The 26,091-nt window shown below is 44.6% G+C and overlaps 1 protein-coding gene across 1 annotated transcript in view; it reads right to left on the bottom strand.

Moving 5' to 3' along the window:
* Window positions 1–2,171: 2,171 nt before the first annotated feature.
* Window positions 2,172–26,091, bottom strand: part of tph2 (tryptophan hydroxylase 2 (tryptophan 5-monooxygenase)) — a 47,046-nt gene continuing 23,126 nt past the window's right edge. Inside the window, exons 6-11 of the mRNA XM_063059603.1 lie at window positions 25,753–25,888; window positions 15,538–15,664; window positions 9,022–9,117; window positions 8,797–8,934; window positions 5,769–5,777; window positions 2,172–2,638 (exon numbers count right to left, since the gene is read on the bottom strand). Coding sequence (XP_062915673.1) covers window positions 2,477–2,638; window positions 5,769–5,777; window positions 8,797–8,934; window positions 9,022–9,117; window positions 15,538–15,664; window positions 25,753–25,888 — 668 coding nt within the window. The 3' untranslated portion in view covers window positions 2,172–2,476. The remainder of the gene's footprint in view (window positions 2,639–5,768; window positions 5,778–8,796; window positions 8,935–9,021; window positions 9,118–15,537; window positions 15,665–25,752; window positions 25,889–26,091) is intronic.

Here is a 26,091-nt window from a genome sequence, read left to right as displayed (position 1 = left end):
TCTAGTCGGGGAAACCAAAATGTCAGGCTCACCCCTGTCAATGTCAGACTGCAGTTTGATTGCTGGACCTCCAAATGTCTTCAATACTAGTAAAATCTGTTTGTTTCGGGTATAAATAAGCTGTGTTGTTTTTAAACCAGAGAGATTGAAAATTTCACTGTAGATGAATATTGTGTGTTGCACAACAGCTGATGTAAGGTGGGTCAGTTTTTTACACTGCAAAGGAGAAAAACATTCCAACAAATTATTTTTCTATGTTTCATTATCTTGAATTTATATTTCATTCTCCTAAACTTCATTATCCATGGAAAAATTTGCTAAATTTTCCTTTATAGGAAAAGTTCCTCAACACAGGAACCTTCAAAACAGGTTTTATCCTTCTATGAGCCCAGGGACCAACAAAGTACCAAGTATGGTCTAGTCAAGACCCTGGGCAGCTTTAGCAAGACAAGTTCATTCACGCAATTCTACAATTCCAAAAGCGGGGCTATCAACAATCAGATTAACCCCGAACAGGGCAATTCTTGCAAACGTTTCTAGCTTTCTTGGCACCTGCTGAGAAAGTCATTACCTTGTATTTTGTTGGAATTTTTGTTCTCCCTTGCAATGTATTTTCCAGTTCCAAAACTGACCCAACTCAGATCAACTGTCACGCAGTAAGCAATATTTATCAGCAGTGAGGATTTCAACCTCTCTGGCTTAAAACAGCGATCTTTCCTGGGGGTTCTTGGGAGCAAGGGGGTTTTGCCAGTCTTCTTTGCCTGAAGCCATTTAAAGGGCCAACATTCAAACCGTAGTTTTTTTTTAACCCAACTATGGTCTATGACTTCTTACATTTTCAGATGCAACTTCACGTGCGTGTCCTGACTACTTCGCCTTGGATCATGTTTCTCTCAGCTTTCTCACTTCATGATTACCCCAGGCTGTTTGTTAACAATATCACAGTTACATGCTCACTACTACATTGGGGAGGTCACCCAAGTTCGGTGCACACCCAGGGGAGATTTAATCTGCTTTTTCTTCAGTTCACAGAGGCAGGCAGAGTAAATGCAAGCTTCTGCCTCTGCTGCAGGCTTCAATGTACAGTTTCTGAGAAGGGGCCATTCAGCCCATCAGCCTGTGCTGGCTCATGGAACATTACCATTTCCCCACTACTTTTCCGTGTAACCTATTCTTCCCAGATTCCCATCACCTTCTCCCATTCCCCAGACTCTAACACTTACTTCCACACTTAAGGTGATTTACAGTAGGCCGTTAACTTACCAACCCACACATCTTTGGGATGTGGGAGAAAATCAGAGAACATGGAGGGGATTCAAAGTCACAGGGAGAACGTGCACACACCACAAAGAAGGTTATGGAGGTTAAGATCAAACCTGGGCTGCTAGTTCTTGAAGCAGAAGTCTCTCCTTCTATGCCTCTCTGCAGACTTGTGACTCCTTCTGAGGAGACCTGGAGGGTCCCATGGCTCCATTAGAAAGGACAGGAGTGTGGTGAGCACTGTTTTCCCCCAGCTGGTACAGTTCCCCTGAATCACTGTAAGTACTATCCTACCTGCCGCATCCAATGGCACCATTCCTCTTTAAGAATTAGCTGTAAGGATCAAGCACACTGCACTACATCCTTAGAAATGACAGAGCTTTCAATATGTCAATAGGAATCAGTGCACTCAAACTAGTAATGTCAGTGAACTTCACCACTGTCAATCTTACTCTGTACACAACCTTCACAACCTTTAGTACAACCTAGAACACTGTTTAAATCCAAAAGGAAGAACTGCTGGAGATTTTCCATGCTGGAGATTTTCCATGCTGCAGACAATTATACTTCAACCACCTTGCAATAAAGCCCACAATCCATTTGCTTTCCGCAACTTCAAGTTCACTGTTTGTTTTTTGTCAACCAGCAAATCAAAGTTCCCATAATCACCAACGCTTACAACTTCTCCATCTTTCAAAAAATATTCTGTTTCTCTAGTTTCAAGAACCTATTTTAGAGAAGGCCATTATTATAAAAATATTATAAAATTATTATTTCTTGGAAGCATAAATAGGTTGCTTTACATTATCCCTTTTTAGGCATTTATTACTGCCATCAATATAAATTACCACATTTCAGATAGTTAATTATGCCACATTTTACTGGGAATGTCATTAGGTCCACAGGTTGTAATGAAATGCATTCTCTCTCAAATAAAACTACACAAGATGCTGATATTCTGTGATCAAACTTTGAGCAGTGAGATAGCGTCATAATTTCATACAATTTTTGTTAAATTAACAGAATTGATTGAGTTTTCCAGTATATTCTTTTGTGTCTTGGTGGTGTGGAATACATCCTAGTGTAGATGAAACTTTGGTAGAACATCCAAACAAGTTACTACGATTTCTGCAAACAGGTTACATCACAGGATTCAGTGTCATTTCCGCTAGCCGTGTTTACACCAAAATGGATATGAAATCTGTGTGCACACTCATTAAAACGCAAAGTCTTTGTTCATCTTTGACAGAGTATCACACACGGTGGTGATGTCACTCCGGATGTGCTGAACAATCTTCTCAATGCTTCTGGTATCTTTCAGCACCTCAATGCTCTGGGTATATGGATCATAGTGTATAGAAAATGGGCGCTTGACTGACTTTGCAAATTCCCTGAAAGAATAAAATACACCAATATTAAAAAATGTTTAATTATACCTAAAGAAGTATAACAGGTAACATTTCAACATTCCTCTTTTTTGTCACACATATATACTGAGCATAAACCAATTGATTTATCATGTGCTTTTCACAGTCCATATGCAAGCTATCCTGCCTGCTACATTCTCCTTCTTACACACTTAATCTCCTGATCCATAAACGTAATTCCACAAAAATCCTACAAATACAGTATATAATGACACATTAATAGGGCCACGTGTCACTTACAAAGTCAAGATTCATTATGCACCCATGGTGTGACTTGCGGCCTTAAACCACTGTAATCTACATGGTGAAAACATAGAAACATAGAAAACCTACAGCACAATACAGGCCTTTTGGCCCACAAAGCTGTGCCAAACATGTCCTTACCTTAGAAATTACCTAGGGTTACCCATAGCCCTCTGTTTTTCTGAGCTCCATGTATCTGTCCAGGAGTCTCTTAAAAGACCCTATCATATCCTCCTCCACCATCGTCTCTGGCAGCCCATGCAACACACTCACCACTCTCTGCGTAAAATACTTACCCCTGACATCTCTTCTGTACCTACTTCCAAGCACCTTAAAACTGTGCCCTCTCATGCTAGCCATTTCAGCCCTGGGAAAAAGCCTCTGACTATCCACACAATCAATGCCTCTCATTGCTTCCCTTTTAAAATGTAGGCAGTTCCAAGGTTTTATCTACAGGCACTGATAGTCATCTACTTACCATTCTCTGTTGACTTCAGTAGTTCTAAACCTTCAAATGGTCATGCCAACACAAGGACTCCTAATATTTCAAGAGGCGACGTCTAGTAAAAATACCAAGCTAATAAAGTTTAAAAGATAAAGCCTTGTCATTTGTGTCATGAGTTTAGTTTTACAGCTCTGATCATGAAAACTATCCCAAAAGATACAACTTGTGGTAACACAGACAAAATGCTGGAGGAACTCAGCAGGTCAGGCAACATCTACGGAAAAGGTTGACATTTCAGGCTGGGACCCTTCATCAGGACTGGAAAAGAAAAGATGCGAAGTCAGAATAAGAAGGTGGAGGGAGGGGAGGGATAGGTATAAAGTCATAGGTGATAGGTGAAACCAGGTGCAAGAGAGGGGTTGAAGTAAAGAGCCGGCAAGTTGATTTGTGAAAGAGATAAAAGGCTGGAGAAGGGAGAATCTGATAGGAGAGGGTAGAAGACCATGGAAGAAGGGGAAGGGGTAGAAGTACTAGGAGGAGGTGATGAGCAGGTAAGGAGATAAAGTGAGAGAGGGAAATAGGAATGGCGAATAGTGAAGGAGAGGGAGGCAATTACCAGAAGTTCGAGAAATCAATGTTCATGCCATCAGGTTGGAGGCTACCCAGACAGAATATAAGGTGATGCTCCTCCAACCTGAGAGTGGCCTCATCACAACAGAAGAGGAGGCCATGGACTGACATGTCAGAATGGGAATGGGATGTAGAATTGGAATGGTAATTGCTACACATGAAATAGGAGACGAAACTTACCTGGAATAGATGCATTCCTGCATCTCTTAATCACGGAAGTGTTAGAGATGAACTAATGATCAGAAAGGCAAAGACAAATCTCCAATCCATTCAAGTACACGCAGTCATGACTAATTTTAGGGGGAAAACATAATTTTTGACTCGGAATGAATTAAGCGTCGCTACGGATAATTTGCTGGACATGCAATTAAGTGCAAGGCTGAACCTAGAGCAGCCATGTATCTGTTTTCTATCTGCCTTGTATTCTGAGTTCTGTGTTGGTAGTTAGTCACGTTGGTGGGGATGTGGTGGAAGTGGAAGAGGTTTATTTACGTGTTCATACTTTTTAGAGTGGTTCTGGTTAGTTTAGAACTAGACAGTAGGTCGGGGTGATATCCATTTGTCCACCATTTAATTTGGTTTAATCTTGTTTAACCATTTGTGTTTAACTTCACTTACTTTTGTTAGTTTTACTTTCATTAGTTTTATTGCTTCAAGGTTTTTTCCATAATGTATCATAATTGGTGGAAACATACATAATTCATAGCCACCGACATTAAGCTGCAGTTCACTTTAAGAGGATGGTCTGATGTGATAACATAGTTATGTAAAGGACTTTTAACACGCTTTGTGTTCAGTTTTTGATGTTCAGTAAATGATTGCTACGGTCTTTTCTTAAACATAAAACATCTCCGCCACTTTATTCATGAAAACCTACAGTTCTTTAGCTAGTTAGTTTTGCTAGTTGCTTAATAAAGTATCTAGTTTGGCTTTAATCCTTAATAATGGATCTAGTTTGCTAGTTTGGTTTTGTTAGTTGCTTAATAAAGGATCAAATCCATTTCTTCAGCTTTGAGCATGATTATTATTATTGGATTCTATGGAAGATGTGTCAAACAAGATTAACTTCCCCCATTCCCGCATGCCTAGTCTCTAAGTGGTTTCATCGAGTAGCTGTTCCACAGAGAATAATGTTAGTTGCAGAGCACCAAGGAAGAAATGTATTTTTGATTATACGTGACAAATGTGCATATGTGCATTAAACTACCACCTCTGAAATTCAATTCATCAAAGTTTGGGGAGAGAGTGTAATAGGTATAGATTTCTATATTGCAGAAATTAGTGCCTGCCCCTGAGGATGAATGTTTACCGCTGGATGTTCCTCCTTCCTAAATGAAACAGCATGACTGATAGGTTTTTTTTAAGCGTGTCATACCAGACATTCAGCCATTCTTGGCTGGCATGTGGTGTCAGGATTAACCAGGTCACGTTATGAATGTTCCTGACTTGACCCTTGTATTTTTTATGAGGCCAAGTGGTTAGCTCGACACTCAACCCGGCACAGATGGAAAGCGTGTTCGGGGGTGGCCAGACCTGGATTCGAACTCGGGAACCTTCGCTCCGGAGTCCGGCACTGATGTCACTGCGCCACCAGCCGGCCTGACTGATAGGTTAAGAGCAAGGAGAAAATAACAGGTAAAGGATGCAGTGTATGATTAAAATCAATACCACTTTGATGGAGAGGCAGGTGGTCAACTCCTACAAAAGTGCAATCAAATAAATTGCATTCCTTTTATTAAAAGTGTGGCAGGGTCCTGAATTACCCCTATGAACTGTGCTTTCAAAAGAGAGAGAGAGAGTTGTGGAACACAGACACCTTGTTAAAAAGAGAGAGAGAGGTGAAGACTGCTCACAATTTGTTTACTCTTTTGCAAGGACACTGGCAGCTTCCAAGTTCTTACAGAGAGAGAGGAGGAGCCGCTTGATGGACAGTAGGTATTCAGCACAGGGAGGTCAGCTGTTAGACCTGGAGATACACATGGTTTTGGACACTGCATGAGCTTTGTTGCGCCCACAGGAAAGATGGGTTTTGGAGGATCGATCAGGTGGATGGCCTCTGTTACTGGGTAACAATTTGAGCAGTGTTTAAAGCTATAAAGCACTCAAAAGTTTAAAGTAAATTTATTACCAAAATATGTGTGAGTCACCATAGACTACGCTGAGATAGGTTCTTGAGACATTCACAGTAGATCAAAGAAATACAAAAGAATCAATAAAAATCTACAAAGAAAGACTGACAAACAACCAATGTGCAAAAGAAGACAAACTGCGCAAATACGATAAAAAACAGTAACAAATAAATAATCCTAAGAACATGAGTTGTGGAATCCTTGAAAGTGAATCCATAGGTTGTGGAATCAGTTCAGAGATGAGGTGAGTGAAGTTACCCACACTGGTTTAGGAGTGTGATTGTTTAAGGGTAATAACTGTTCCTAAACTGGTGGTGTGGGACCCAAGGCTCCTGTACCTCCATGCCAATGACAAAGAGAAACAGCTTCCATTGGCATAAGGGTGAAGGACCAGAGGTTAGAGAATTAAGGTGACTGGAAAAGAATTAGAAGGAATGTGAGGAGAAAACTCTTTCCTGCAGCAAGCAGTTACAATCAAGAGCTCATTGTCTGAAGAAAATGGATGTAATTTTAGATTTCAAAAATAATTTAATGGGTTTTTATAGAAAAAAAATATTACGTGGCTGTGGGCCAAGAGTCCGCAATGGGACTAACTGGTATCTTCGTACAGTCGAACCATGGCCTTCTTTCATACTTGAGATGTATTAAATTTTGTAAAATATTAGATGAAAATCTGAATAATTCTAAGTGACCATTTAACTCTTTGTGAGCTCTCAGCAAGTTAAACACTGTAGGTCTGTTAATGTTTAATGTTTGCTGATAGTGGCTGGATTCTTTCCTGGCCTCGGGCACCAACAGCTTGAGAACAACAAAGCAAAGAGCTCTCAGTGCTTGTGGGAACTCTGATCAAAACCATGCTGAGTTCGTGGCATGAGATCAAAAGATCAAAAAGTTTGTCCGGCTTTGTGTGTCTTTCTCTACGCTTGTGGAACCCTTATTTATTGGGGGACCGTTCTCTCAGTTCTTGGGAATTCACCTGGACTGAGGAAATTGCGATTGGTGCCTAGGACCCAGGGTGACTTCACAAGTTGGAATTCAGAATTTCCCCCGACACAGCAACAATTAAGTTCCCCAACAACATCTACAATCAGGTGGTGACTAAGGATCGTGAGCTCTGAAACCTTTGTGAAAACATCTCTAGCTTACCATATAGTATTTTGTGTGGTTTATTTCTGCTTTCTATTTTATGACATTGAATTAGACTTAGGTTACTTTATTGTGCTTGTATGCTTATTACCATATCACCTGGACACCCAGTTGTTTGGGTCTTTTGGGTCTGATGAAGCCAGCCCATTACAGTACTGTAAGAATTAATTCTATGATACAAATCTATTACCAAGATCTGGCTTTTTTTAAACACACCACACTTTTCATCAGGCCCAGTAATGTGCCTTTCTCATGTCAGAAAATACACTACTAAAGGTATTAAGCACAGTCACCGCCCCATAATCATGCAGCCAGGCTTCCTTTTCCACCAGCTGCTGGTATTTCCGTATCTGCAACACTTGATCCTTTATGACCTGGTTAATGAAGTAAAAGCTCCTCTTGTTTCTGGCCCTGTGATTCTGCACTTTATGGTTATAATATAAAGCCTAACTTGCTAATAACAATCTGATTTTCCACCCTATTCATAGCTAGACTCAAGAAATAAAGGAGACGAGCTAGAAGTTACTGATGAACAGACCTCACCATGTACATCTGGCGCTCTTTAATAGCTGAGTCAGGCAAGTGGCAAAATCCATTCTCCAATGCTAAAGGAGTCAACAGCAAAGCCACAAGTAAGACAGGCTTACAGTTATTAGGAAAGGTGTCATTCTAATGGGAAGTATTACAATTGTGATATTGTAGACACTGAGTAAAATATGATTGTCAATAATCTTTATATTCATCTTTCTGATATGTCTTCCAGACTTGAATTACAATTGTTTAGATTGGTTTATGATGGTTTTACAATCCAATTCTTATCACTGACAGGATCTTTGCGGGCAAACAAATGTTTCATGAATTCCCATGTCCCGATACTTCCAAGGAAGTTGCACAGGAAGGCCTTGGAAATATATTAGAGGATTGTCATTAAAGGCTTTCAAAAATAGAATTGCAAAGATTTTTCCCTCCCCTCCCCTCTTTCTCTATTCCCCACTCTGGCCTCTTACCTCTTACCTCTTATCACGTGCCTATCACCTCCCCCTGGGTCCCCTCCTCCTTCCTTTTCCCCTATGGTCCACTCTCCTCTCCTGTCAGATTCCTTCCTCTCCAGCCCTTTACCTTTCCGACCTAACTTCACCTTTTAGCTATCCTCTTTCCCCTTTCCCCGCCATTCTATTCTGGCATCTTACCCCTTCCTTTCCAGTCCAGAAGAAGAGCCTCAGCCTGAAACATCAACTGATTATTCAGTTCCATAGATGCTGCCTGACCTGCTGAGTCCCTCCAGCATTTTGTGTGTGGTGCTTTGCATTTCCAGTATCTGCAGATTTTGTCATGTTTATGATTTACCGCCTAGGCCATTCAGGGCAAACAAACATGCAGGCCAACACTAAGGGGTTGGGGAATTGGACTAGTTAAGTCCAAGAGAGCACCACCATGAACTCAATAGGGAAAATAATCTCCTTCTGTGACTCTATGAGTCCAACATTGCTTCTAGATCTTGAAGGAAAGAAAATACTTGCCTCATTTTCTCCTTGGCCTCCTCAAAGCTTTCTGACAAAAAATAGGCTTCCTGGAAGGTGGTGATGAGACACTCCTGGGTACAGGTTGTCTTTGGATCAAAGGTTTTAACGATAGCTTTGTCCGACAAGGCATGCTGTGGGAGGGAGTCACAGGTAAAACTGCAATCCTGTGATTAGGCACTCCAAAGACATTGCAATTAGGGAAAAAGATTATGTCTTGCCTTTAGCTCCCCGATAGAAGATAGAAGTCCTGCACCATAAGCCCGTAGGTGTCCTTCTTGCTTACACAGCCCAAACTCAACAGTAAAGAAATAGCACTGTAGATATACAAATCAGATATTACTATGACTATGGTCAATTAAAAAATGTTTCTTTAATTCAATAAAATGTCAAGCAATTACAGCGGTGTGCAAAAGTTTTGGGACACACACACGTTATACGTGAGAATGGCGAGGGTGGAGCACTGTGGGTGAGGTGTGGGACAAGTGGCAGAGGAGTGCCACAGATGGGGGTTAGTGCAGGTGCAGACACATCCAGCCCTGAGGCACCAGGCAAGGTCATTTTGTTTCCAAACAATCAATTTATTGATCATTACAGAGTGTCTCTCTGGTGCTCCCCTTCCCCTACCCCTGCCCCCTTCTCACTTTCAGTCCATAATACAGATCCATGTCAGAATCAGGTTTATCATCACTTACAAATGTCATGAAATGTGTTTTTTTTTTGCTGCAGCAGTGCAATACAATACATAAAATTATTACAGTACTGTGCAAAAGTCTTAGGCACCCCACCTATCTATATATATCTATATAAATATATATACATATATATTTATATAGATAGATATATAAATATACATACACACACACACACACACACACACACACAAGTATATTAGGCATATATATATATGCCTAAGGCTTTTGCTCAATACTGTACATGCAGAATTTGTTTTGCGGTTGGTGTGACAAGGTGGGTCGGGGGTGGGTATTTATTGTCCATCATGATCTAACAAGACACCAGTTTAACAGACCAGCTCTTCAGAAAAGCATCTCCTATCCGAGGAGAAGGGTTATGTCATAGTAACCGTGCCAATCATGTTTTCTGCATTGGCAATCGACATAACAATGAATTAGGAGCACTGGGTCTATTCATCACTAACTGCGATAATTACCAAGCTCTTTTACAATCACCCACATTCACAAATACAGAGCAATCAGAGCTAAAATGACGAAGGTAATTTGTTCAAAGGGATGTGTAATCAAGTGTGGTATTAAATTGCTCTGTTATAAGGAAGCTGTCAGACATGACAAATTAATTGATAGTTCTGATTATAGATCTTAAAACACTTAACTATCACATAAGGTACAAAGGAATAGATTCAGTTTTATTTGTCTCGTGACATTGAAAGATCGAAACATACAGTGAAATACGTCAACAACCAACACAGTCTGAGGATTATACTGGGGGCTGCCATGTTCACAAATGTTGTCATGCTTCCAGTGCCAACGTAACGCACCCACAACTGACGAACCCTGAAGCTAATTGTACTTCGTTGGATTGTGGGAGGAGGCCTGAGCATCCAGCAGAAACCAGCGTGGTCGTGGGAGTAACATCCAGACTCCTTACAGACAGCGGCAGGAATTGAACCCTGACTGATGATCATCGGCACTGTAAAGCCATTGTGCTCACCATCATGCTGCAAATATGCAACACTCATCAAAGTTGCTGGTGAACGCAGCAGGCCAGGCAGCATCTCTAGGAAGAGGTACAGTCGACGTTTCAGGCCAAGACCCTTCGTCAGGACTAACTGAAGGAAGAGCTAGTAAGAGATTTGAAAGTGGGAGGGGGAGGGGAAGATCCAAAATGATAGGAGAAGACAGGAGGGGGAGGGATGGAGCCAAGAGCTGGACAGGTGATTGGCAAAAGGGATATGAGAAGATCATGGGACAGGAGGCCCAGGGAGAAGGAAAAGGGGGATGGGGGGAAAAAGACCCAGAGGATGGGCAAGGGGTATAGTGAGAGGGACAGAGGGAGAAAAAGGAGAGAGAGAAAAAGAATGTGTGTATATAAATAAATGACAGATGGGGTACAAGGGGGAGGTGGGGCATTAGCGGAAGTTAGAGAAATCAATGTTCATGTCATCAGGTTGGAGGCTACCCAGACGGAATATAAGGTGTTTTTCCTCCATCCTGAGTGTGGCTTCATCTTTACAGTAGAGGAGGCCGTGGGCAGACATATCAGAATGGGAATGGGACTGGGACGTGGAATTAAAATGTCTGCAAATATGGATCATTTTCAAGGATGCAACAACCTTAATTGAGTCTAACTGCTAAGTCATTAACTCCTGCCTGAGAAGTGACTTAATCCACTCCAATTTGCCAACCATCACAACAGGTCCACTGCAGATGCCATCTTATTATCTCCTCACTCAACTCTGGAACATCTGGACAGCAAAGATACATACACCACGATGGTCTAAATCAACTACAGATTAGCATTCAATACCACAATCTCCTCAAAACTAATCAACAAGCTTCAAGACCTTGGCCTCAGTAACTCCTTGTGCAATTGGATCCTTGATTTCCTCACTTGCAGACCCCAGTCAGTTTGAATTGGCAACAACATCTCTACCACAATCTCCATCAGCACAGATGAACCAGGAGTCTGTGTGCTTAACCTCTGCTCCACTCACTTTATACTTATGACTGTGATGCTAACCACAGTTCCAATGCCATATTTAAGACTGCTGACGACATCACTGTCACTGGCTGAATCAAAGGTGGTGACATATCGGCATATAGGAGGGAGACTGAAAATTTGGTTGAGTGGTGCCAGAACAACAACTTCTCAATCTATGTCAGCAAGACCAAGGGGCTGATTACTGACTATTGACTTCAAGAGGAGGAAACCGCAGGTTCATGAGCCGGTCCTTATCGGGAGATCAGAGGTGGAGAGGGTCAGCAACTTTAAATTCCTCTGCGTTATCATTTCAGAGGACCTGTCCTGGGCCCAGCATGTAAGAGCCATTACAAAGAAAGCATGGCAGTACTTCTACTTCCTTAGAAGGTCGCTAAGATTTGGCATGACATCTAAAACTTTGACAAACTTCTATAGACATGCGGTAGAGAGTATATTGACTGGTTGCATCATGGCCTGGTATGGAAACACCAATGACCTTGAATGGAAAATCCTATAAAAGTTAGTGGATATGGCCCAGTCCATCATGGGTAAAGCCCTCCACACCGCTGAGCACATCCACACAGAGCATTGTCACAGGAAAGCAGCATCCAGCATCACCCAGGTCACGCTCTCTTCTCACCGCTGCCATTAGATAGAACAACAGTCCCCAACCACCGGTCCGTGACCTGAACCGGGCCGCAAAGCATGTGCTACCGGGCCATGAGGAAATGATATTTACCTTTCCTCATTCCCTGTCACGCACTGTTGAACTTGAATATAGGGTTGCCAACCATCCCGTATTTGCCGGGACATCCCGTATGTTGGGCTAAATTGGTTTGTCCCATACTTCCCTCGCTAAGGTAGAGCGTTCTTATGAAGCCTTTCGTGCCGAAATGGCGTGAAGCGAAGAAGCAATTACCATTAATTTATATGGGAAAATTTTTGAGCGTTCCAGACCCAAAAAATAACCTAACAAATCATACCAATTAACACATAAAACCGAAAATAAATAACACTAACATATAGTAAAAGCAGGAATGATATGATAAATACACAGCCTATATAAAGTAGAAATAATGTGTGTACAGTGTAATCGGGAAGATGAAGGCAAAACCGATTTGGGGGGGAAAAGAATCAGCACGTACGTGCATGCGTACGTCACGCATGCACACACAGGTGCCCGCGCAAGGTTTCATGGTCAAGGTAGTCTTTACTGGGATAAAGTGTCCCGGGATTTGACTGCTACTTTTGTCCCTTATTTGGGAGTGAGAAAGTAGGTAACCCTAACTGTAAAAGGCATGTTGAGGTGAGTTTAACCCTACTTGAACACCCCCCCCCCCCCGGTCGGCCGGTCCGCAAGAATATTGTCAATATTAAACCGGTCCACGGTGCAAAAAAGGTTAGGGACCCCTGAGATAGAAGGTACAGGAGTTTCAGGACTCACAGCACCAGGTTCAGGAACAGTTACTATCAGACTTTTGAACCAAAGGGGATAACTTCACTTGCCCCATCACTGAACTGTTCCCATATCCTCTGGAGTCACTTTCAAGAACTCTTCATCTCATGTTCTTGATATTTATTGCTTATTTATTATTTATCTTTATTTTGTATTTGCACAGTTTGTTGTCTTCATCACCCTGGTTGTTTGTCTGTCCTGTTGGATGATGTCCTTCATTGTGGTTTCGAATTTACTATGGATGCCTGCAAGAAAATGAATCTCGCAGTTGTGTATGGTGACCTATATGGTACCTTCGTAATAAACTTACTTTGATCTTTATTATTCGACAAAACGCATCCATATTGTATTACAAGAATTAATGGGACAAAGTAATTTTGTAAAATAACTCAGATTGAAATTCTTCTAAATCTCCTTGAAGTTGACTGACACAAGTATGCTTCATGGACTAGCAAATTCTGTGCAGGCAACCCTTGCATGACAGAAGCTTTGTAGTAGCTTCTTTTGCTATTTTAAAGGTCATCTGGAGAATTCGGACTCAATTATAATGAATTCCTGTCTAAGAGTATAGCTGCAGGCACTGGTGTGTCACATAATGCCAGAATATGCATTAGTGCATAAACTTCACATTTGTTGTGACTCTATTCACTATTGATTGAGAGGAGAGAAGGAAAGTCAGCCTGTTGGGAAATATCACATACGACAGTCAAAGCATTCGAGAGATGTCGAGGGGATCAGGAATGTAGGGTCTGTGCAAGAAAGTGGTGCTGAGCTAAAAGGTCAGCTGTGAGCCCATTGATTGGTGGAACAGGGTGAGGAGCCAAAAGCCGGTATTTGTTATGGTCTTATCTCTTGCCAGGGGATTTGGTAGAGGCAGATACAGTAGGGCCATTTAAGAGACACTTTAGATAGGCACATGGCTGAAAGAAAAGATTGAGAGCTATGTGAGAGGGAAGGCTGAGATTGATCTGGGAGAAGGTTAGTGTCGGTACATCATCATGGGGTGAAAGGCCCAAAGCGATTCTGCAGATGCTGGAAATCCAGAGCAACACACAAAAAATTCTAGAGGAACTCAGCAGGTCAGGCAGCATCTATGGAAATGATTAAACAGTTGACGTTTCAGGCCAAGACCCGTCTTCAGCACTGAGAAATAAGAGGGAAGATGCCAGAATAAGAAGGTGGGGGAAGGGGAAGGAGTACTAGCTAGAAGGTGATAAGGGAAGCCTAGTGAGTGGGGGAGGGGGGTTAAGTAGCTAGGAGGTGATGGAGTGGAAAAGGGCTGGAGAAGAAGAAATCTGCTCTCAGCACCTATCAGATTCCTTCTTCTCCAGCCCAATCTCTTTTTCACCTGCCTCTTACTTCATCGACCCTCCCCCACCCACTTGTCTTTATCTATCACCCTTAAACTTTTCACCTTTCACCCTTAACCCATGACATCTACTTGTAGTCCCACCCAACCTTAGTGGAAAAAGCCTGTTTGCATTTACCCCTCAAAATTTTGTATACCTCTATTAAATCTCCTCTCTGTCTTCTATTCAATCTTTGCTTACAGCTCAGGTCCTCCAGGCCCGGCAACATCCTTGTAAATTTTCTCTGTAGTCTTTCAACTTATTTACATCTTTCCTCTAGGTAGGTGACCAAAACTACACACCATGCTACTAATTCGTCCTCACCAATGTCTGAAACAACTTCAACATAACATCCCATCTGCTGTATTCAATACATTGATTAATGAGGCCAATGTGCCAAAAGCTTTCTTTATGGCCCTATCTACCTGTGATGTCACTTTCAATGGATTATGGGCCTCTGGATTTACTGTATATTCTCAGTCTACAGGAAAACCATGGAATGTTTTCCTCTGAGAAAGATGAAATTTCAGATTATGTGGGATTTTTGTGTGAGGGGGAGGGGGCTATGGGGATCGATATTCTTGTTGTGTTTTGTGTAGAGGAAGGGGTGTTTGGAGGTGGATGTTCTTCTTCCATTGTGTTAGTTTTTTATGTGAGGTGGGGGTCTGGGAGTCAACGCTTTTGTTCTGCTTTGTACAAGTGGAGGGGGTTTGGAGAGGGCCGATGTTCTTGTTCCATTTTGTACAAGGGGAGGGGTTTTGGTTGGGGTCGATATTCTTGTTCCATTATATGCGAGGCAGAGGGTTGGGGGTTGATTTTCTTGAATCATTTTGTACGAGGGGAGGGGGTTGGAGAGGTGATGTTCTTGTTCTGTTTTGTATGAGAGGAGAAAGTTTTCAGGGTCAATGTTCTTATTGCATTGCGTTGTTTTCTGGGGAGGTGGGAATTTAGTGTCAATGTTCTTGTTGCCTATTGTGCAAGGGGGGTTTTGGGGGTCAATTTTCTTGTGTTATTTTTTTTCTGTGGGAGGGTGGGAATTTGGGGTCGATGTTCTTGTTGCATTTTGTGCAGGGAGGGGTCAATGATCACGTTGTTGTTCCTTTTTTTGTGCGGGGGTGGGGGGTTTACTGTTTCTCTTTGAACGCTTTCCATGTTTTCATTGTTTCGTGGCTGTCTGGAGAAGACGAATCTCAGAGTTGTATACTGCTTACATACTTCGACAATAAATGGACCTTTGAACCTTAAAATCTTACAGTGGCTAACTTCTGCACATCTTCATCTGATGCAGCGAGGGACACAAGACCCAGTTCTTGCGAAAACTCTGCAAAACTCGGCTCTGCCAGCAGGGGGACATGTCCCAGCAGCTCATGACACGTATCCCTGTAAAATACATAATAAAATGGCAATTGTTTTGTACACTTGTAGAACAAGGTGTTTTAGCCAAATTAGTCATCAGCAAGTAATGAACATTCACACTATGCTTAGGGAGATAGTTAGAACACTGTGTTCAATGACTGCTTATCAAGGTAGAGGTTATTCTAATTGGGTTGTTACTCAGATACTGATTGCTTTGGCCGAGCTGACATACATTATAATACTGACACACCCGGCCGAGGTCGAGCCGACACCGGGCCGTGAGCGCCAAGACACCCGGCCGAGGTCGAGCCGACACCGGGCCGTGAGCGCCGAGACACCCGGCCGAGGCCGCCGAACTGACACTGGACCTATTATACAGGTATAAGGCGAGGCGGCGGCGGGCGGAGGGGGCGAGGCCCGAGGCCTGGAGCTGGCCTGCCGCTCGTCGCGACCACCGCCGCCTGGTACGGTTGGGAGCAGCTGCAGGACCCGGCGAAGGTGGAGCAGCTAGCGGGCGAAAACAAGTGAGGGGGTGGTGTCATTACCACACCACCAGGTGATCATCCCAACGGCGGAGCAGGCGGAAGAGGAGACATCTCCCAACGGCTGCAAAGGCGGATGAGGATGCCCAACAATGGGTAGGGAGGCTTGCGAGCACGCCGCAAGAACTGCCGTAGACCCACAACACTCAGGGCTTGTCTACCTAGCGTGTGAAGCCTGGATTCGGCGGACTGCGCGGAAGAAACCATCACTGATTCGACGGGCAGAAAGGCGATTCTCAGCAATGCATCGTGAAGCGCTAAGAGGGCACAGTGAGAGACACAGAACACTGCTGGCCATCCACTGCATCCTGACCTATCTCCAGCCGTCTCGACTATGTCTTGCCACTGGGTCCAGATAGGCCGGGACGAGAGAGTGAGGCTGACGACCTGCACAACTCTCCCTCACTTTAATCCAAGTCAAGCGCAAGTCATGACTTCAAACCCAACGCGGAAGAAAGTGATGGTGCTCAACCTTGGCACACGGAACGTGAGAACTCTGCGAGATAACATCAAGGCAGACAGACCAGAGAGAAGAACTGCACTGGTTGCAAAAGAGCTAGCTCGCTACAACGTGGACATAGCAGCTGTCAGCGAAACACGCCTAGCAGACAAGGGCCAGCTGACAGAACGTAGTGGTGGATACACGTTCTTCTGGAGCGGTCGCAGCAGCGCTGAACGTCGAGAAGCAGGTGTGGGATTTGCCATCAATTCTAACCTCGCCCATAAACTCACCAAGCACCCAGAGAGCATCAACGACCGCCTGATGACACTTCAGCTCCCACTTGCAAACAAGAAGAGTGCTACGCTGATTAGTGCCTACGCTCGCACCATGACCAACCCAGATGGCATTAAAGACAAGTTCTATGAAGAACTCGACGCCCTCATCTCAGCAATCCCACAGTCAGAGAAGCTCATCATTCTCGGGGGCTTCAATGCCAGAGTATGGACAGACTACCAAACCTGGGAAGGGATCACTGGAAGACACGGCACTGGCAAGTGTAACAACACCGGCCTTCTGCTCCTCAAGACATGTGCCACACACGACCTTGTCATCACCAACACCCTGTTCCGCCTACCCACCCGTAAGAAGACATCATGGATGCACCCACGCTCGAAGCACTGGCATCTGATTGACTACATCATCACCAGGAAGAGGGACAGGATGGATGTCAGAGTGACGAGAGCCATGTGTGGTGCCGACTGCTGGACCGACCACCGCCTCGTTGTGTCCAAGTTCAGGCTTCGCATTCTGCCCATGAGAAGACCCCAAGGGCAGAAGACTGCAGAGAGGTTGAATGTCTCCAAGCTGAAAAGCAGCAGGGTTGCAGAAGAATTCGTCGATGACCTTGAAGGCAGACTGCCAGACACACCACAGGAAGACGGGACCAGCGTTGAGGGACAGTGGACAGCCTTCAGAGACGCTGTCTACACTACCGCCCTCGAACATCTCGGACAAGCAACCCGAAGAAACCAAGACTGGTTCGATGAGAATGATGAAGAAATACAGGCACTACTAACGGAGAAACATCAACATTACAGAGCGCATCAGAACGACCCCACGTCGCTAGCCAAGAAAGATGCCTTTACCAACGCAAGAAGAAAGGTGGAGAAAAAACTTCGCGAGATGCAGGACAGCTGGTTCAGCAAGAAGGCCGATGAAATCCAGGGCTATGCAGACAGCCACGACATAAAGCGCTTCTACGATGCGCTTAAGGCTGTATACGGACCCCAGTCCTCCAGCTCCTCACCCATCCTCAACGCAGATGAGACGCAGCTGCTGACAGAGAAGAAGCAGATTCTGGATCGGTGGGCTGAGCACTTTAACAACGTCCTTAACCGCCCTGCCGACATCAACGACGAGGCCATTGCCCGCTTGCCCCAGGTAGAGATCAACAAGAACCTCGACACCCTCCCCACAGTAGATGAAGTCAGGAAGGCAGTGAAGCAACTCTCCTGTGGCAAAGCGCCAGGACCCGATGCAATCCCTGCTGAGGTATACAAAGCAGGAGGCCCTGTCATGATGCAAAAGCTGACTGTACTCTTCCAGTCCATGTGGAAAAAGGGACAGGTCCCGCAACAGCTGAAAGATGCCAGCATAGTCCACATCTGCAAGAGGAAAGGCAACCACCAGTCTTGCGACAACCACCGAGGCATCTCCCTCTTGTCCATTGCGGGGAAGATTCTGGCCCGCGTCCTGCTCAACCGCCTTCTCCAACATCTTGAGCAAGGTCTGCTCCCAGAAAGCCAGTGCGGCTTCCATGCTGAACGTGGGACCGCGGACATGATTTTTGCTGCGCGCCAACTCCAGGAAAAATGCCAGGAGCAACACAGCGACCTCTTCGTGACCTTTGTCGATCTAACCAAGGCTTTCGATATGGTCAGCAGAGAAGGCTTGTGGAAGATCATGGAGAAGTTTGGCTGCCCCAGCAAGTTCATCACAATCGTCCGGCAGTTCCACGACGGTATGATGGTGAAAGTTCTGGATGATGGCGACGAGTCGGAGGCCTTCCCAGTGACAAATGGCATCAAACAAGGCTGGGTTCTTGCCCCGACTCTGTTCAGTATGGTATTCTCTGCCATGCTGACAGATGCCTTTCGTAACTACGAAGAAGGAATCCACGTCAGATACAGGACTGACGGCAGGTTGTTCAACCTTAGGCGCCTGCAGGCAGTTACAAAGGTGCAAGAGACTGTCATCAGAGACTTCTTGTTTGCTGATGACTGCGCACTCAACGCCAGCACAGAGCAGGAGATGCAGCGTGAAATGGACTGCTTCTCACAAGCCTGCGACAACTTCGGTCTCACTATCAGCACCAAAAAGACCGAAGTTATGTACCAGCCTGCCCCAGGAAAGCTATACCAGGAGCCGCGCATCACGGTGAAGGGCCAGAACCTCCAGGCAGCCGACAACTTCACCTACCTGGGCAGCATACTCTCTCGCGCAGTGAACATAGACGCTGAAGTCAACAACAGGATTGTCAAAGCCAGCGCCGCCTTTGGGAGACTCCGTGAGAACGTCTGGGAGCGGAGAGGACTCAGCCTTACCACCAAGCTGAAGGTCTACTGTGCAGTGGTCCTTACCACCCTCCTTTACGCCAGCGAGACCTGGACTGTCTACAGCAGACACGCCAAACAGCTCAACCACTTTCACCTGAGCTGTCTCCGCAGACTCCTCCACATCAGGTGGTAGGACAAAGTCCCCGACATGGAAATCCTGGAACGAGCTGGGCTCTGCAGCGTCTACACCCTCCTGCTGAAAGCCCAAGCCAGGTGGGCTGGACATGTGGTCAGAATGCCAGACAGCCGATTGCCTAAGCAGCTGCTTTACGGAGAACTGTGTCAGGGCAAGCGCTCAGTCGGGGGGCAGAAGAAACGTTACAAAGATTGCCTGAGAGCGTCCCTCAAAGGCCTGGGTGTTAACATCAACACGTGGGAGATGCTTGCCCTCGACCGTCCAGCTTGGCGCAGCAAGATCACCACAGGAGCCCGTGCAGCTGAAGTCAGGCGCATCATCGAGGCGCAACGAAAGCGTGCTGTGCGCAAGGCCCGAGCAGCATCCACTGCCACGACAGCATCCACCCACTTGTGTCCTACATGTGGGCGAGCCTTCAGGGCACGGATTGGCCTCATCAGTCACCTCCGGACCCACAGCCACAAATCTCCCATTTGACTTTGAAGCCATGGTCATCTTCGACTACGAAGGACGAACAACAACAACAACAATAATACTGATTCTGTCTAGCTGCATCAGCGTCTGGTACCGGGTGGGGGGGGGGTGAGAGTTGGGGGCTGGGTGATTAATGCACAGGATCGAAGTACGCTGCAGGGAGCTGTAAACTCTGTCAGCTCCCTTATGGACACTACCCTTCGTGGTACCCAGGTCAGCTTCAAAAGACCATGCCTCAAAAAATACAGTGTCCATCATTAAGGACCCCCATCACCCAGATCATGCCTTGTTCTCATTGCTACCATCAGGAAGGAGGTACAGAAGCCTGAAGGCACACACTTAGTGATTCAGGAACAGCTCTTCCCCTCTGCCGTCCGATTTCTGAATGAACTTTGAACCCGTGAACACTACCTCACCACTTCTTTATTTCAGTTTTTGCACTACTTATTTAACTATTTTATATATATACTTACCATAATTCAGAGTTTTTTTTTCTATACTTATCATGTATTGCATTGTACTGCTGCCACAAAGTTAACAAATTTCGCGACATATGCCAGTGATAGCAACAACATCAAAGTTGCTGGTGAACGCAGCAGGCCAGGCAGCATCTGTAGGAAGAGGTGCAGTCGACCTTTCAGGCCGAGACCCTTCGTCAGGACTAACTGAAGGAAGAGTGACGGAACGTCGTCTCCGCACCCCGCTGCCCACGGGAGGACTGCAGTGAGGAGGAGTCTGTGACCCACCTCTTTGCACACTGTCAGTTCGCAGAGAAGGTCTGGAGGAGGATGGACGGGCTAGTGTCACGTTTTATCCCCAGCAGCTGCGTAACAGAGGACTCTCTGATCTACAGGCTGTTCCCGGGGACGCACACGGAGACCAACATCCGGTGCTGCTGGCAGATCATCAACTCGGTGAAAGATGCTCTTTGGTCGGCCGAAACTTGATGATCTACCAGCACGTGGAGATGTCCGTGGGAGAATGCTGCCAACTGGCACATTCTCGGCTGCAGGAGTACGTGCTGAGGGACGCACTGAAACTCGGTGCAGCCACCGCAAGGGCCCGGTGGGGAAGGACCACAGTATAGGTTTCTCCACCCGTGGGAGTGGGAGGGGTCGGTGGGCGGGGAGTATACCCCTCAACAATGATATGGTAAGCTGAACTACTGGAGTGCCACGTGGGTGGCTATAAATACGGATATGTACCAAGTATAATGGAAACGTATGTAAAGGATGAAAAGTTATTGAATGGTTTATTGTATATATTTATTTTTGAATAAAGTATATTTTGAAATAAAAAAAAGAGTGAGTAAGGGATCCCTTGCTCACTCTTCCTTCAGTTAGTCCTGACGAAGGGTCTCGGCCTGAAACGTCGACTGTACCTCTTCCTACAGATGCTGCCTGGCCTGCTGCGTTCACCAGCAACTTTGATGTGTGTTGCTTGAATTTCCAGCATCTGCAGAGTTCCTGTTGTTTCCGGTGATATTAAACCTGATTTTGATTCTCATTCTAATAACTGATAAAGCTGCAACAGTTTGTTCTAAAGATGAGGTCTACACAAATAGAGAGATACAAACTAATGAGGTCTATACAAATAGAGAGATACAAACTAATGAGGGCTATAGGGAGGGTAAATGCAAGCAGGCTTTTTCCCCACTGAGGTCGGGTGGGACGACAACTAAAGGTCATGGGTTAAGGGTGAAAGGTAAAAAGTTTAAGGGGAACATGAGGAGAAACTTCTTCACTAGTACAAGTGGTGCATGTGAGCTCGAATTCAATGTTTAAGAGAATTTTGGATCAGTATATGGATGGCAGGGGTTTGGAGGGCTATGGTCCCAGTGCAGGTCAATGGGAATAAGAAGTTAAAATGTTTCAGCACAGACCTGATGGGCCGAAGGGCTTGTTCCTGTGCTGTACTTTTCTATGACTCTATGTTTGAACCCCTCAATTTTCTCTCTCTGCTTCCACATCACACAAAAGATTTTTTAAAAAGTCAGTTGATAAAAAACACCAACGGGCAGAATTTTCCTCTAGCACTGTGTCCTTACTCCAAAGTTATTGCATCAAGTAAGAGGTTGCAAGCTTTTAGAGAAATTAAACAGGCCAGAATTCCTTTCCTTACAATGGACAAGGCTGAAGGAGACAGCCACACGGAGACCCTGCAGACGAGGAAAGAACCGGACAAGGAACTCAGTCACTCAACAGAATCTAACGGAAGGGCTGGTGAGAACACGAAATGAGAAGCAGTTCCAGCTAACAACACTAGAACATTAGTGGGGAGATGAGGTAAACACCTGGGGAAGAAAACCTGTTTCTGGTAATCGAAAAATTGTGGAGGAGGCAGAAACACAAACGTGAATCAGTAGTTCACTGAACAGTTTCTATCCTGTAAACTCAAAACTTGGCACTGTAGGAATTACCTTCATAGTACAAGAATGTTATCAATACATTCATGAGTTTTGGACACATAGGGCTCTTCAGCTGTGGTTGGCAGCTCATCTGGAAGGAAAACTCTGTTCTCAAACCTCCACTGCCTTGTGACTACACCCACTCATGGGGAAGGCTTCGCGAGTAAGGTCCAAGGGAAAAATCCAGAGCTGGAGTCCCTAAGACCATCCTATGTTGAGTTCAACACTGACTGGCAGCCCCTGTGACACTGCTGGTGCCAAACTGTATTGGTCTCTGCTGTTGCTTTGGATTCATCAGATGTGTGGAGAGGAGGAGCCTGCTGCACGGGCAACAGCCTGCTCTCCATTTCATACTGCCCTGTCTAGACAGCTAGTGTGCAATATCCATGTTTGACCCTGACTGATGAATGCCTCAACTCAACTCAGCATCAGTGAGTCAGAATACTCATTGGTGCAGTAGTAAGACACAGACCGTATTCTAGATCTGATCACCTTCCAGCATGTCATCAAACTTTCAGCATCCAAAGTATTCGTACTTTGGTAAGAAATTTCCTTTGAACTTTGAAGATGCTCAGCCACAGAACTCCTCCAGCAGAGAGCTTGCTGTTCCATCTGCAACAGATGACAAAACTGGAAGTATCTTTCTCTCACGGACTGCCGTATTCAGGGAGCTGCCTCATCATCACCCCTTCTCAAAGATGGCACCCCCCCCCCCATGCAGAATGCATTTCCACCAGAGCTGAAGAAAAATGGCATTCCACGACCCTTTGAATAAATCTGGATGTACGGACCCAGTTTAACAGGTTGCATTGCCCCGGGATCTCTGGAGACCTGTTTATGGATGCTATCTGAACCTTTATACATTGCCGGTGCAGGCCTGTCATGGCGATACTGACCAGGCAAGATAAAGAAGGGCTTAAACCAGGGGTTCCCAAACTTTTTTATGCCATCAACCCTTATCATTACCCAAGGGGTCTGTGGACCCCAGATTGGGAACCCCTGGTTTAAACTAACTTGGTAGGGGAAGCAAAGAGATAGGTCTGAGGATGGGGCAGTAGGTTTACAAACAGAGGCAGTGTGTACTGAAACCGTCAGGAAGGACAAGCAGATGACAGGACAAAATTGCAGTTGGATGAATTGAAGTGTAACATGGGGACAAAAATCAAAAGGGCAATGACTACTGGACTGGAGGTGTTAAATTTGAATACACGCAGTATGTGGAATAAGGTAGCGCAGGTAGAGATTGGCAGGTGTGATGTTGCGGGCATCACTGAGTCATGGCTGAAAGAAGTTAGGAGCTTAACATCCAAGGACACACCTTGTATCGAAAGGATAAGCAGGTAGGTAGAGGGGCTGGGTGGTTCAGTGGGTAAAAAACGAAATGAAATCCTTAGAAAGAGGTGACATGGGATTAGTAGATGTAGAATCCTCGTGGGTAGAGTTAAAAAACTGCAAGTGTAAAGAGATCCTGATGGGAGTTATATACAGGCTTCTGAACGGTAGCCAGAATGTGGGCTACAAATTACAATGGGAGATGGAAAAAGCATGTCAAAAGGGCAATGTTATGATAGGGTGGATTTTAATATGCAGGTAGATTGGGAAAATCAGGTTGGTGTGGGATCTCAAGAGATAGACTCTGTAGAATGCCTACAAGATGGCATTTTAGAGCAGCTCGTGGTTGAGCCAACTCAAGGAAAAGAAATTCCGGATTGGGTGTAATGAACCAGATTTCATTAGAGACCTGGGGGAAATTCTGAAGGTGCTGGATAGAAACATCCAAAAGGTGAAGAAGTATTCTAAAGGGAGGCCAAAGCAACTATGGTTGACAAGGAAAGTCAAAGACAAGAGGATGTTGCATACTTGGAAGGTGCCACACATGAGGCTGCTACAAGAGCCCGTGGCATTACAAGAGAGATACTAGTATGGATATAAGATTGGTGGCTGGCAGGAGGCAAAGAGTGGGAATAAAAGGAGCCATTTCTGATTGATTGCCAGTGACTACTGGAGTTCCACAGGAGTCAGTGTTGGGAACGATTCTTTTCACATTATAACAATGATTTGGATGACAGAATTGATGGCTTTGTGGCCAAATTTGCGGATAATATGAAGGAAGGTAGGGGGGCAAGTAGTATTGAGGAAGCAGAGAGTCTTGAAAGTCTTGAGTGTGGAGAATGTGGACAGAATGGGACAATGACTGGGTGGGAGAGGGAAACGAGCAGTGACCGCAGGGGAGAGAGGGACAGGTATGGAGGGTAAGAATAGTAATATCTAAGAGGCCTCGAGGCAGACACGATAGAGGGATGAGGACTGTGGCCAGGCAGAGGCAATCAGTTTAAATTGCCATCGTGGTCAGCATAGACATTGTGGGCTGAAGGGCCTGTTCCTGTTCTATATTTTCTGTGTTTCCCTGTTTAAAAAGTACTTTGATGAAAATCTAATGTGCTATAATCTACAAGGCACCAGGAGAAGTACTAGGATGTGGGTCCTGACAACTTTTTTTTAACTCAGCTGAACGAACACTAGCATACACATATGATCATCATCTTTGCTATGCATTCTATAATTTCATTTTACAATTAAATATACTACAAAATGTACTCTGTATTTATCCTACTGAACCATCTCATGAATTCTTAGTCACAGAAAAGTACAGCACAGAAACAGGCTCTTCAGCCCATCTAGTTCATCCTGAACCAGTTAAACTGCCTACTCCCAATGACCTGCACTGGGACCATAGCCATCCATATCCCTGCTATCCATGTACCTATCCAAACTTCACTTAAACATTGAAATTGAAATCGCGTGCACCACTTCTGCTGGCATCTCATTCCACACTCTCACGACCCTCTGAGTGAAGAAGTTTCCCCTCATGTTCCCCTTAAACTTTTCACCTTTCATCCTCAACACATGACCTCTGGTTGTAGTCCCACCCAACCTCAGTGGAAAAAGCCTACTTGCATTTACCCTATCAATACCCCTCATAATTCTGTGTACCTCTATCAACTCTCCTCTTGATTGAAGGAGGGAGCTGAACAACAAGATTTTAACAAAGTTCCATCTGAAAGACTTATCACCAACTCTGCATTAGAACAGAAATAATTACACACTGACCTGCTTTTCAGTAATGGATTTGCGATCACAAGATCATCACTAATTCCAATGGAATTTCATCCCAAAATTTAATCACCAGCCAACATAGGTAATAATTTGTTGAGCAAACAGGAAATTTGGAAAATATTGATGCCTAAAAACACTGCTTTAACTCTTACACATCAGGACTGGAACATATCAAGATGTAACATATCAAATACTGTTAAAGTTTAACTCTAACGATTGCAAAATACAAAGATTGGTTTAAGTTACAGTAATATTTTGATACTTCTGAAATTAATCATTGCCAAAAGCAAAATATAATATTCATCAATAACCTAAGCTATGTTGTGAAGAGTTTCATTAAGACTTGGTATATAGGTTGGTCAGGTAAACAGGAACTCACGGCTCTGGAGTGTAGAAAGGATCGGATCCGTGGCGCACGTACTGGGTGCAGTGGAAAACCCGGAAAGCTAGTCCAGCTAAGAAGTCTCTTGGGGACAAATATCCAGCCACTGGCCGCAGCACAAAGCCTGATCGTTCTGGAAAATTCAGATGTGAAACAGCTTGTTAAATTCAGTCTATTAACAGGAAATCCATAAACCAGCCATTAATAAGACCCTAATTTTGGGAATGAACTTCAAAACATACTGCAGTTGAGACAGAAAAAAAACAGCTTGATTTACTTGAGATAATTTGCAATTATTAGTAAGCATATTCATTTCTGGGAGAAATTGTGTTAAAA

Source organism: Mobula hypostoma, chromosome 9, assembly GCF_963921235.1.
Source record: "Mobula hypostoma chromosome 9, sMobHyp1.1, whole genome shotgun sequence".
In the NCBI taxonomy this organism is placed as follows: domain Eukaryota; kingdom Metazoa; phylum Chordata; class Chondrichthyes; order Myliobatiformes; family Myliobatidae; genus Mobula; species Mobula hypostoma.
The sequence above is the reverse complement of the archived record's forward strand: the minus strand, read 5'-3'. Positions and strand labels throughout refer to the sequence as shown.